Genomic DNA, 15,338 nt, shown 5'->3' with positions numbered 1-15,338 from the left:
TCCAATTTTAGAGGGGCTAGACTACAACCTGTTTTTTTAAAAATGTACCAGCTGTCAAGTTTCACGTCACTATTAAAGATTTAGTTTCAAACCGAATCAGTGGATGAGATGACACTTCATGTTTGTGGTCTATTAAAAAGACTTCAGTTGGAGGCAAAGGTGCTATTTGTTTTGACAAAAAAGAAAGGTATGAGAGGGTCTAAACCTGATCCAGTACTGGTAGTCTAAGACCTGATCCAGTACTGGTAGTCTAAAACCTGATCCAGTACTGGTAGTCTAAAACCTGATCCAGTACTGGTAGTCTAAGAGAATCTGATCCAGTACTGGTAGTCCAAGACCTGATCCAGTCTAAGACCTGATCCAGTACTGGTAGTCTAAAACCTGATCCAGTCTAAGACCTGATGCCGTACTGGTAGTCTAAGAGAATCTCATACTGCTGTGTGTCCAGTCTTGCTAAAGTTAAACACTCCGGTCCCAATAGTGACGAATTCCACCGATACCACAATGCCAACATATACCAGTCAGGCTGGTGCGGATTTTGACAAAAAAAAAAAATTAAAAACCTGGAAACTGGCAACAACAATAGGTGACCTCTGAACTTTGCTGCTTGCGCTCCTAATTATAATCTGGACATAGTGCACAAAACACTCAGACGATCTAAACATTAAATGAACTCCAGGGATGACATTTCATTAGTTGGTATAGATTTGTGACAACAAAACTGTTATGACAGGTAGAATTTCACTATATTTGTGATTTTTTTTTTTACCTTCCCACAAACGTTGGAGTTGATGAGTTATTACATTTGTGGGAAGTTATTACAATTGTGGGATTACTGTGTTTGAAAAGTGCATATTTGTATTGTGCTTGTGGTTCATTATGTTTGTGGGTGTAACACATTCCATTCAAATGGACAAATAAGTGGCCATCTAACATTTATGACCCTGTCAAAATGTCACAGTAGCAAAGGTAATGGGCTTTGAACACTGAATATACAGAGGGCGCCGTTAACACCTTTGTTCAGGAGATTGGTCTCCTTTCCTCATCCCAGACAGCAGACCAGCTCGTTAACACACTAAGACATAACAGGGATATGACTGAAATGAACAGACTTTGGTGACAAGAGATGCCAGATGGTTTCCTGTTTGAAGATTGCTTGTTTTTGATGATGAAGACAGCCATGTTTAATTTGAACCGAGTGGGTTTATATGAGATAAATGAGAACTGACTGAAAAGGTAAACCCATTTGAATAAAAGTTCCAAAAACACATATATGGAGCTTAAATAGACTTTAAGTTTGGCATTCAAAAAAAGAAACAGCATTGATAAAAAAAATCAATTGAACTATAAAAAATATAGCATTGGCATGGAAACACTTTAGGTGTAACGCAAAAGTCATTAGGTACTGAAAATATGTTTTGATGGTTTTTTTGTTTCTCCTGATGTCCTTTTCTTTGTTTTTTCAAACCAGCATTTTTCAGTGCAAGTTTTTTTACGCTGCAAGTCTTTTTTCAATGTCAACTTCCTCTCTCTGTTTTTGTGTGGAAGGGGCTGAGTTTGATGGGAGGGACAAGACATACATGATTTGCACAGATCCAGTGGGCAACGCATCTCTGAATGTGGGCGGAGCTGGATGTATGGGGAAGAGAAGAAGAAAAAAGACTTGCAGCGTAAAAAAGCCTGAACTGAAAAAGGCTGACATGAAGAAACAAAGCAAAGATTGTCAATGAAAAAGCACATCAGAAGAAACATCTTCTCAGTACCCAAAGGTAATCTCAATCTCAGAAACATCCAAACGTCTTCTCAGTACCCAAAGGTAATCTCAGTGCCAATGTTTTATTGTTCAGTTTAGCTTTCTTTTTATCAATGCCAAACTACGTCCTTGTTTTAGCTCCATACGCGCTCTGCTTGCTAAGCTTTTGTTTTAATATTCAGATAGTGTAACATTGACTTACAACCTGATAGTGCGCACACTTACTATTCTCAGTTTGAAACCATCAGACTTGCAAATGACTGGCCATTATGTCCCACTAACCTTACTGGGGAGTATTGAAAACACCCATTAACCCCCTACCTACACACACCCACCCACACACACACACACACAGTCGTGCACGTACAAACACAAACACACACACACATGCACACACACACACACACACACACAGGCGTGCGCGTACAAACACACACGCGCACAGACACAGACACAGACACACACACACAGACACACACACACACACACACACACACACACACACACACACACACACACACACACGCAGGCCTGATAACCTCCCTGCTGTATATGGATCACATTAAACCCCTCATTAGACGGAGGTGTTGGGAGGAGTGACTGGACCAGGCCTCCTCAGATTTCATAACTGTCTGTGCAGACTAACAGGGTTGAGTGGCAGACTGCCAGACACACAGAGATGCATCTGTAAGTTGTTGGCAGAGGGGTGGAGGTGGAGGTGGGGGTGGGGAAGTGGTTGCTGAGGTGGTCGTGTCGTTTATTCCAATTTGTTTTTGGAGTTCTTGGCTGATGCCCAGATCAGTGGTAAAGGAGAACTAAGTGTATTCGCTCAAAGGCACCTCTGCAGTCGCCGCAGACACACGCTGGAGATGCAGTCACACGCTGGAGATGCAGTCACACGCTGGAGATGCAGTCACACGCTGGAGATGCAGTCGCCACAGACACACGCTGGAGATGCAGACACATGCTAGAGATGCAGACACACGCTGGAGATGCAGACACACGCTGGAGATGCAGTCACACGCTGGAGATGCAGACACACGCTGGAGATGCAGTCGCCGCAGACACACATTGGAGATGCAGACACACGCTGGAGATGCAGTCGCCGCAGACACACGCTGGAGATGCAGACACACGCTGGAGATGCAGACACACGCTGGATATGCAGTCGCCGCAGACACACGCTGGAGATGCAGTCGCCATAGCGACCCGCTTGAGATGCAGACACACGCTGGAGATGCAGACACACGCTGGAGATGCAGACACACGCTGGAGATGCAGACACACGCTAGAGATGCAGACACACGCTGGAGATGCAGACACACGCTGGAGATGCAGACACACGCTGGAGATGCAGACACACGCTGGAGATGCAGTCGCCGCAGACACACGCTGGAGATGCAGACACACGCTGGAGATGCAGTCGCCATAGCGACCCGCTTGAGATGCAGACACACGCTGGAGATGCAGACACACGCTGAAATCACCGCAGCGACCCGCTTGAGATGCAGTTAGCGTGCGTCACGCATGTTCACAGGTAGGCGTCTCGTGTTACAACACCCCCAGGCTGATTTTTTTAAAGTGCCTTTCAGCTATTTGAAATTTAGATTAGAAAGCTGACCTTTGCAAATGTCATGACACAGCGCATATGAATGGAGAGCGGTGTTCAATTCTACATGGGAGTTTCTATGTGCAGTGGGTTCATCTGTCTCTCTACACCTCCATGGCTGTGTACATAGAGTATTAACCACACATGAAGTACTAATAGAGATAATTAGAGAACATCTCGTCACACCACACATCATGCAAGGCAGAAAGATAGATGGATTTACAGATAGATACAAAGAGAGACTGGTCCAAAGGTAGGCAGAAAAACAAACTATAGAATACTACATACTATACACTACATATAGTACATATAGTATATACTATATAGACTACTATAGAAGAAGAAAAAACCATTTGAATGGAATGTGTTACACCCACAAACATAATGAACCACAGGCACAATACAAATCTGCACTTTTTAAATACAGTAATCCCACAATTGTAATAACTTCCCAGAAATGTAATAACTCATCAACTGTGGGAAGGTAAAAAAAAAATCACAAATATAGTCAATAAAAATTAACAGAACAAGAGGGGGTCATGTTACCTTGTTGTACGAATGCCCCGTACACCACCCAGATGGCGCTGTGCAGGGAGCTGGAGATGCTGGAGGCCTGCTGGTGGTGGGGGGGCTGGGGCGGGTTCTGATTCCGGAGGGACTGGATTCGGGCCAGCAGGAAGATGAGCACCCCCACGACGGGGATGGCGGCCGCGATGCAGGCCCACACCGCCAGGTCAAAGGGCGCGAAGAGTGAGAAGATGTTGATCTTCTCCTCCGGCTTGCGCAGGAGGATGCCCACGGAGTAGTCCATGTAGCGCTTGCTGAAGTCCACCACGTTCTCCCGCTCCGGCGTAATGGTGATCGCCGAAACGGCCAGGTCCGCTCTCTGCACAAGACAGAGGACGGACGGAAGGGACACAAATATTACAGGGAAAAGTCAACAAGCGGCATAAAGTCAACGCATTGTTTGCATGGGCCAATGTAATTTCTCAGCACCATCTGATGTGTTGATAATGAAGAATCCCCACGGGCTCACATGTGGGGTTGGAATTATAGTGTAGTTACAGACAGAGTTGGTTGACAAGTACTTGGTAGTTAAATAGTTAAATAGCTGTTGGTATTACTGATAGCTCAACTGCTACAGTAAAATGATAACAACGTCAAGGTATGTGTGTTCTATGAGCAGGAGGCCTCTCCACTAGACACGTGCATCTGCTAAATGACTAACTGGACTGCAGATGTCCTCTGTCAAAGCCAAGTTTCTACACTGAACGGGCCCTGCCTAAGACACCACCTGATGGCTGTATTGGTGTTTTTAGTGTTGGGTTAATGTGTGGTGAGAGCGGGCTGGGTTGGACTCTCTCTGCTACTGTTCTGTCTCTGATAGCCTATCTGTGACTGTCACAGTATTTGCTCCAGTGGGGGGGGGGGGGGGGAAACAGGGTGGTCTTCCCTACAGCTTCTCTCAGATTTACTCAGGAAATCTCCTGCTATCCAGGTGTCTGTTGTGTTGGTGAGTGACCTCGTGGATATGTGGGTCTGTGACAAGTGGCCTCGAAGATCAAACTGTGCAAAGCCTTCACCAAAGCCAATACAGCATAAAAATGTCAGCCCTGCTTTTTCGTATCCATATAATCCCAAGATCAAAACAGTCTCTCGCATTTATTTAGAAGAACCCGGTCTACGTTAATTTCATGAATATTTGGATGAGTATTACGGCACTGATACTGCCATGTTACATGAATTGTCATGTTAGCATCTTATATCGCATGTGCTCTTTATAGCCTCTTCAAGTGTCTGAGTGTAGGTTTCAGAAGGACTGAAGTGTGATGTTAGCATCTTATATCGCATGTGCTCTTTATAGCCTCTTCAAGTGTCTGAGTGTAGGGTTCTTGACCTTGTTGATGAGTTCGCCAATCATGCCGTTCCAGGTTCCGTTGGGCAGCTGGGAACCGTACTTGCCGTCGGACACCTGGTAGATCTCATACTTGAAGCCTAGGATCTTTGCCAAGGCATCGAGGACATCGATGGAGAAGCCCTTGTATCTCTTGGGCTGCCCCAAAATATTCTCTGCAACCATCACAAAAGGATCCTCCTGCAAAAGCCAGAAAATGATTGATTAACAAAAAAATACTAACCTCGTCTCCTGGGTGATTGGCACTCTGAGATTCCTTTGAATGAAGAGTGCGCTACAAATAAAATGCATTATTATTATTAATATTATTATTATGTACCTCTCATCACATGTTTGCCAAATACGTACCATACATTTTGCCGCAGTTTTGACTGTAGTTGACTTTATGATTTCGCTGAATTGGTCGACAGTTTCATGGGAACTGAAGTTCTATAATAAGCGTATAATTGTGTACAGTCTTGCACCCTTATCTCTCCTACCCCAGCACGCTATAAATGTCATTGCTCAACACTCTGTAAAGGTAAAGGACTGGCATTTAGCAGATGCTTTTATGCAAAGCGGCGTCCAGACAACCGTGGGAATCACCCCTGAGTAGACTGACGACGCTAACCACTGCACCACCACTCACACACTCACACACACTCACACACACACACACACACACACACACACACACACACACACACACACACACACACACACACACACACACACACACACACACACACACACACACACACACACACACACACACACGCACCCCAGGGCCATTGTTCTTTGTACGATGAACCACGATACCATAATCATTACGATAACTTATTTGATATAATATATATATTTAATGTATACATTTCAGCCTATTATGGATAGTTCATCACATGGGACATTAGAACTACCGTTGCCAAATGATTCTATTTTATCATTAAAATAATACTGACAATGGACAGCATCAAGACAACGGCATGCGATGAACCATTTGTGGCGCTGCCAAAAAATGTGGTCAGAGGTACGTATATCCCATGAGGCTAGGTTGCATAAGACTTATCTTCAGCAAAGTATTTAAATGTCAGTCTTACCAGAACAGTCACGACTTTGACCGTCACTCCCTGCATGCCATTCTCTATACGACTCTCTTTAAGGCTGCCGTTGAGTCCGTTTACAGAGTCCCACGTGGCCAGCTAAGGAAACAGAGAACATGAGAGTTGGAACAGTAAAGAAAAACAGTCCTGGAGAAGGAGAGAGAGAGGGGGTTTTGATAAGGAGAGAGAGATGGAGCGATCGAGAGAGAGAGAAAGAGAGAAAGAGAGGGAGAAGGAGTGGGGGAGATAGAGAGAGTGAGAGAAGGAGAGAGAGGTAGATAGAGATGAAAGGAGAGAGAGAGAGAAGGTGAGAGAGGTAGATAGAGAGTGAGAGAAGGAGAGACAGAGAGAGTGAGAGATGGAGAGACAGAGAGAGTGAGAGAGAGAGAGAGTGAGAGAGATGAGGACACTCAAGAGTGCTGCTCAGACAAGTTTTTAAATTCATGGCGGAATAAAAGCCCTGCTCATGGCCCTGGCACTTCAAATCACATTACAAAAACAGACTAGATAAAGCCCTGACAAGACTTCCAGTCTCATTAATGAAATGTGTGTGTGTGTGTGTGTGTGTGTGTGTGTGTGTGTGTGTGTGTGTGGTGTGTGTGAGTGCGTGTGTGCGCGTGTGTGTGTGTGCGTGTGTGCGTGTGTGCGTGTGTGTGTGTGTGTGTGCGTGTGTGTGTGTGTGTGTGTGTGTGCAGTACTCATCTCTCTGTCAGTCTTTCATGGTCACCCAGACCATATTTAACATGTGCTTATCAGAGGGCGACTCTCTAAGAGCTGTGAAGATTTTAATGAAGAGAACAAACAGTGGATCAAACCGGCGTATCCCAATTATTTATTCACTTTGCCAAGGTGGTGTCCTGGCCTGCCCATCACCAGGGAAACCGCAGATGAATGCCGCACACGTTCCAAAGAACGCCCGCTCTCAAAAACAGAACAAAAAAGGCGCAGAACAAAGAGAAAGAGAAGAGGCAAACGTGGAAAGAAAGATCACTCCATCTTCTTCTTGATGGCTTCTTTGTTCTTGCTACGCTCAATCTAACAAATCTTTCACAGCAGTATGAAAAAGGGGGGGTTAAGAATGATGTCCGCCCTTTAAAGTTGGCCGTGTCGTACGCTGATGACGTCTGATGTTCACCATGCCCTCCTCTGGTGTGTGTGTGTGTGTGTGTGTGTGTGTGTGTGTGTGTGCTTGTTATTTAAGTCAGTGGGGAGACAAAAGCGCGGAACGTCTCCGCTCCGCATGTCACATGACCTCTCTCTCAGCCTCAGCAGGCGGGGTCATCTTCACATCCCCCCATCTCTTTCATCAACTCACAGAGGATCATAATTAAGCTTAATTACCTTCAATGTCATACTGATGCCATCATCCCTCACAACAGCCCCATCCACCCACCCATCCCCCCTGCTGAGTCGATACACACACACACACACACACACACACACAGACACACAGACACACACACACACAGACACACACACACAGACACACAGATACACACAGACACACACACACACACACACAGACACAGACACAGACACACAGACACAGACACACACACACAGACACACAGATACACACAGACACACACAGGCACACAGACACACACACACACACACACACACACACACACACAGGCACCATGCGACAGGGACAAGCAGTCACTTCTAATACAGTCGAAATACTGTTAAACAATCGGATTTGGGAGATTAATTTCCACGCTAATTTAATCCCGGAGGGAACTCTTTAATCACCCACTCAATACCCTTGCGTAATTGAATAAAGTGGCGCATTAAGCGCATGTAATGCATGGCATGTGATGTACAACACAGCACCAAGCTCTACTGCTGGGCACCAATGCCTCTGCCAGGAAGAGACTTGTGGTATTGACTTGCATGATTTTCATTTGCAGGCCTAGTCTCCGGCTGGCGTGAGATATGTGCTTATTCCTTGCAAACAAACTCGGCGATTAGACTCGGATAAGTGGTAACTGCTGCGACGGCAAAAGGACGAAATTAAAATGCGGGAAAGAGCAGCAGCGTTTCTCCTCCATAGCCCACGGATGAGCAGCTTCACTCCCCCCCCCTCTTCAGATCTTTTTTTGCAGTCAACAGGGAATTTCTTCACAATATATGTCAGTTCTTTACATTCAAGCCTGAAGCTCTCTCAGATACTAATACTATTAATATGTCACTCCCACGCACGCACACACACACACACACACACACACACACACACACACACACACACACACACACACACTCTTACGCACTTATACACACTCTTACACACAAACACGAATGCACATACACACACACACACATGCACACACACTAACATACAGATTCTTTGGAAGGACAACACGAAAATGTGCGTTAGATGACATGCGGGGCACTGAAATGAGTTTGTGCCACAGTGAGCCGCTTCACAATGTCTAACCTTCACGGCGAACATGAGTCTAGAAAATAACACATGAGATAACACACAAAACACCTCATCTTTCTAAAATAACATATGAGATAACGCACATAGCACCTCTCCTTTCTAAAATAACACATGAGATAACACACACATCACCTCTCCTTTCTAAAATAACACATGCGATAACACACAGAGCACCTCTTCTTTCTAAAATAACACATGCGATAACACACATAGCACCTCACCTTTCTGAGTGTCTCTGCGGACGCAAATCTGCAGCACATGACTTGACACTGCAACACAAAGGGCCTTCCATGCACCTCTGCTATAATGATCTGACACTGCAACACAGAGGGCCTTCCATGCATCTCTGCTATAGGGCAACAATGAACACAAAACGGAAGGATAGGGGAACTAGACTCTGACTTAACGGACTGAAAAACAAGTTTAATGTCCAAATCACAGCTGAACCCTAAGAATGGCTTAAAGACGATGGCCTGGAACCGAACCACAGCCGTGAGGATATCCTTTACCAGCCCCACCATCACTCATGTCATAGTGCTAATTGATTCTGCTCATTAACTTATTGTCTTAATTAACTTAATCATCGGGAAATTCAACTTTAATGGCTGTTTGAGTGGGACATTCCAGGTTCCATCTGTGTGATACGCCACCCCCTCATAGTCCTTTACATTGGCCTTCTGCTGACTCGTAGCAAAGGGACCTGCAGACGTTCACGAGAACCTCACCAGGATAACCCCACTAATCCACACCGCAGACCTTGGCTCTGGTGTCCAGCTGGGCTGGTGTTCGTACAGAAAAGCGATCACTCCGAAGAGCTTCTAACCCCGGTTGCTCATTATGGGCTGGGTTGTCATCAAAGCGTGTTGGACATTAAAGCTTTACGGGCTCATCTATACATCACAATCTGCTTGTTTAATTGCGCAAGCCTCGTGTTCCTCAGGGAGGAGTTCTCATTCAGTCGGACGCTTTGAACTGCAACAAGGCCGATTAAGAAGGCTTCTCGAATTGAAGTCCATAGATTTTCCTCTGCCCTGTTTTCATGAGTGGGGGTGTCAAGAGATTGGTTTCCACTCTCAATACCCCTGCTCCCAATACCCCTGCTCTGGAGTTAGCTCCTGAGGAGTCAGCTCTACTCTGCTGAGGCATTTGCAGGCTATTAACCGCACTGTATATAAACCGCATTACAGTGTTTTATGTAATTTCAAAAACCCGTGTATTGACCACATTTCATTGACCGTTACGTCGTGCCATGTAGTAAATAAGAATATATATATAAAATATATATATATAAATTACGGTATTTTAGGGAATGCTTTACTCAAAGTTTACCATAAGGCTAACAAAACTGTTTCACAAATATGTCATAGTACTCGCCATATATTGTCATAATGATGTAATTTGTAGTGTCTCTCATGTTATCCCTGTTATAACATCCGTCGAACCTGTATAATGCTGTCCCATCGTATTAGCATGTACCATAAGCTGATTTTGGTAGTATGACACTCTTAATTAGACATTCATTCTCTAGAAGACAAATAAAAGGACATGGCCTTTGCTATAACATGTTTATAACATAGTTATGCCAAGTCTATAACGGAGGGCCCAGTTTAAGTGTGTGTGAGTTTTGCATGGGTGAGTAAGATGACCTCAGGGCTTCACCCTCGTGCTCTCCTCCCACCACTTCCTCTCCTCCTCCTCTCCTCCTCTCCTCCTCCTCCCTACTCTCCTCCCACCTCCTCCTCTCCTCCCTCTGGTCGGCAGTGATATTTCCAGTTTTTGCTCCTTTATGAAAATGTCATCACTCACAGCCCCGTGCCCATGGTGGGCGCGGCCAGCTTTGGAGCTAAATGCCACCATTTGCCACCGTTCGTTTCACACTTGATCTGTCTGCCACAAACACACACACACCCACACACACACACACAAACACACCCACCCACCCACCCACACACACACACACACAAACACACACACACAAACACACACAAACACACACACACACACACACACACACAAACACACCCACCCACACACACCCACACACACACACAAACAAACACACATACACACAAAGAAGCACACAGGCACGCACACAAGAAACACACAAACAAACACACCCACCCACACACACACACACACACACACACACAAACACACCCACCCACCCACACACACAAATAAGCACACGGCACGCACACAAGAAACACAAAAACAAACACACCCACCCACACACACACACACACACACACACACACAAACACACCCACCCACACACACACACACATACACAAATAAGCACACAGGCACGCACACAAGAAGCACACAAACAAACACACCCACCCACACACACACACACACAAACACACCCACCCACACACACACACACATACACAAATAAGCACACGGGCACGCACACAAGAAGCACACAAACAAACACACCCCACACACACACACACACACACACACACACACACACACACAAACACACCCACCCACACACACAGACATACACAAATAAGCACACGGGCACGCACACAAGAAACACATGAACAAACACACACATACACACTAAACCCAAATTCCTGCTAGGCATTTCAGCACTTGCCAGGAGTTACCTTGCCAAGTATGCTTTCCTGTGCTTGCATAAACTAATCATTAAGATTGTGGAAGTCCTACTGTGCCAGCAAGAACAGTGGGAATCATGCCCACTTCTCTTAAAAGGTCACTTACAACTTCCTCACAAGGCCAATCAGTCTGAAAATATATTATATTATGTGAATACTTCTATGCCATTATTAATATGGTTCTATTCATTAATCATTTTTTGCATGGAATGGTTGGTTTATTCTTTCATGTTCATTTTTTAAAAATCTTCTAGAAACTTCCATTGTTATTAGGCCATTTAATGTCATATTATACCTATTTTACCCAATTCCCAGTGGTCTCGTTAAGATCAGTGTTCTAATGAGTGAGTCTTTGCTGGAGACTTAGAGAGACACGTTTGAGAAGGCGAATAAGACTTCCCAGGGAGGGGTTATAATGGAGAGAAGAAGCAGGGCACAGGAGAAGCCCCTGTAGGGGAACACACCACTGGTTCACACACACACACACACACACACACACACACACACACACACACACACACACACATGTATTAGAACACAAATACACAAAGATGCAAACAGGCAAGCACATGCATGCGCACACACACACACACACACACACACACACATACACACACACACACGCTCACATGCTTCATTACTGGTTTGTGTGTTTGCTTGTTTGTCTTATGGCTTTCCTCGCACGGCGCCTGACACCCTCTGGGTCTTAATGTTTCTGTGTTACTGACAAACAAACAAACAAACAAATATAGATCTGGAGCTTTAATTCGCCCTTCTGACTCCCACTGGGTTTCATCTCAGCATTTAGCAGAGAGGAACTTCTAAACCTGACATGTATTCCTACCTCTTTCAGTGGCTGGTATCATGAGCAGAGACACTTCCATGTCCAGACACTCAAACACTGCCTGACTAGCAGCATGACAGCACACTCTCACTCAAACACTGCCTGACTAGCAGAGAGACAGCACACTCTCACTCAGTCAAACACTAATTAACTAGCAGAGAGACAGCACACTCTCACTCAAACACTGCCTAACTAGCAGTGAGACAGCACACTCTCACTCACTCAAACACTGCCTAACTAGCAGTGAGACAGCACACTCTCACTCACTCAAACACTAATTACTAGCAGCGAGACAGCACACTCTCACTCAAACACTGCCTAACGAGCAGCAAGACAGCACACTCTCACTCAAACACTAATTAACTAGCAGTGAGTCAGCACACTCTCACTCAAACACTGCCTAACTAGCAGCGAGACAGCACACTCTCACTCACTCAAACACTAATTAACTAGCAGTGAGACAGCACACTCTCACTCACTCAAACACTGCCTGACTAGCAGTGAGACAGCACACTCCCTCAAACACTAATTAATTAACTAGCAGAGAGACAGCACACTCACTCAAACACTAATTAACTAGCAGCAAGACAGCACACTCTCCCTCAAACACTAATTAATTAACTAGCAGAGAGACAGCACACTCTCACTCAAACACTAATTAACTAGCAGAGAGACAGCACACTCTCACTCAAACACGAATTAACTAGCAGAGAGACAGCACACTCTCACTCAAACACTAATTAACTAGCAGAGACAGCACACTCTCACTCAAACATTAATTAACTAGCAGCAAGACAGCACACTCTCACTCACTTAAACACTGCCTGACTAGCAGCAAGACAGCACACTCTCACTCTAACACTAATTACTAGCAGAGAGACAGCACACTCACACTCACTTAAACGCTGCCTAACTAGCAGTGAGACAGCACACTCTCACTCAGTCAAACTCTAATTAACTAGCAGAGAGACAGCACACTCTCACTCACTCAAACACTGCCTAACTAGCAGCAAGACAGCACACTCTCACTCACTCAAACTCTAATTAACTAGCAGTGAGACAGCACACTCTCACTCAGTCAAACTCTAATTAACTAGAGCATTCCCCTTCAAGGCCGTCTGAGGGCGTAACACAGAAGAGCTGCTCTACTAATGACCCTCCAGAAACAGCACAACTGCATGAGAACAGAAGCATGTTTTTTAATCACTCCCGCAGTTTGGTTTTCATGACCCTTGAAATAGCGATTCCCTTCAGATTTTATTCAAGCACTTCAAAACAGCTTGATTAAATACGAGAGGGTGAAAATAAGATTGGGTGCAGTGTGCTTGTATGTGTGTCCGAGTTAACTCTGAGCATTTCAAAGCTTTTCTGATGCCTTATGGAAATAAATAATAAAACCAAATTCGAAAATGTCAGGGACATGATCTTATTATACTGAGGAAAATGATCAAACCTGCTGCATTGTTCCACTCAGTAGAAATTACTCTCAGTTACCAGACCAGACGTATTAGCACATTTAATAACATCCTGAGCTGCTGGGTTATTAAATATGTATTTGTGCAGTACACTTACAATAACGGAGACCTTAAAATGACTTAAAATGTACTGATGTTCATTCCAATTTCCCCTAAAAGCCTGCAGCACTCCTTAATCTGTTCTGAAGGGATCTTACTTTAAAAAATACAATCCCCTAATATCTGTCATATTTGTTATTATGCTATAACAAACTCCCTTCTAATACCAGCTCATATCTAATGTATTTACATTCTCCAAATGTATGTATTCCTCTTCAGTGGAAAATGGCTGCAAAAAAAAAACAAGCAGAAAGATCGTATCTAGGACACAGCGTTGGGGATCTGATTGGCGTGACTGAAGAGGCTGAACCGGGGGGTCAATAATTACAGCATGCGTAGAATCGGACGAGAATCAATACCTCCTCGTGCCTTAGTTAACAGAGTGAATACGTCTGGCAGTGCGCTTTCATATTCTTTTCTCTGCCTCTTAATTTGATTTCAAAGGGGCTCCATTACGGTTAACATGGAGGCTCTGAGTAATTTAGTGCAGCCCATTGAACAGGGGAGACAGAGGGGGGTTATTAGCTGGGTGGGGGGGGGAGGCACGGGAGACAGGCAGAGACAGACTGATCCTGATATGTTTATCTCCAACTGTGCTGCTTTCAGATAAAGTTGGAAGCCCTTTGTAAAGGACCACATTAGGGCTTCATACTTATAACGCACATGCACAAAGACTCACAGACACACACACACGCACACACACACACAGACACACACACACGCACACGCACAGACACACAGACACACAGACACCCACACACGCACACACACACACAGACACACAGACACACACACACGCACAAAGACACACACACACACACACACAGACACGCACACTCACACGCAGACACGCAGACACCCACACACGCACAGACACACACACACAGACACACACACACACACACACACACACACACACACACACACACACACAGACACACAGGCAACCACACACGCACATGCACACACACACACACACACACAGACACGCACACTCACACGCAGACACGCAGACACGCAGACACACAGACACGCACACTCACACGCAGACACGCAGACACTCAGACACGCACACACACAGACACACAGACACCCACACACTCACACACACACACACACACAGACACACACGCACACGCACAGACACACAGGCAACCACACACGCACATGCACACACACACACACAGACACGCACACTCACACGCAGACACGCAGGCACGCAGACACGCAGACACGCACACACACACACACACACACACACGATTAACCATTAATGAGCTAGTTATATCATGTTTCACCCTGTTGGCTCTGATCAGTAGCTTTGCCCACACACACACACTCTGTTAACTCTGATCAGTAGCATTGCCCACACACACACTCTGTTGACTCTGATCAGTAGCATTGCCCACACACACACACACACTCTGTTGGCTCTGATCAGTAGCATTGCCCACACACACACACACACACACACACACACACACACACACACACATT

General features: G+C 45.3%; 1 protein-coding gene across 1 annotated transcript in view; it reads right to left on the bottom strand.

The window, feature by feature from the left end:
* The window catches only part of grid1b (glutamate receptor, ionotropic, delta 1b), a 195,373-nt gene that overhangs the window by 24,669 nt on the left and 155,366 nt on the right, over positions 1-15,338 (bottom strand). Inside the window, exons 7-9 of the mRNA XM_012837730.3 lie at positions 6,354-6,455; positions 5,260-5,457; positions 3,909-4,248 (exon numbers count right to left, since the gene is read on the bottom strand). Of these exons, the coding sequence (XP_012693184.2) occupies positions 3,909-4,248; positions 5,260-5,457; positions 6,354-6,455 (640 nt within the window). The remainder of the gene's footprint in view (positions 1-3,908; positions 4,249-5,259; positions 5,458-6,353; positions 6,456-15,338) is intronic.

This window comes from Clupea harengus, chromosome 1 (genome assembly GCF_900700415.2).
Source record: "Clupea harengus chromosome 1, Ch_v2.0.2, whole genome shotgun sequence".
Taxonomy (NCBI): domain Eukaryota; kingdom Metazoa; phylum Chordata; class Actinopteri; order Clupeiformes; family Clupeidae; genus Clupea; species Clupea harengus.
The sequence above is the reverse complement of the archived record's forward strand: the minus strand, read 5'-3'. Positions and strand labels throughout refer to the sequence as shown.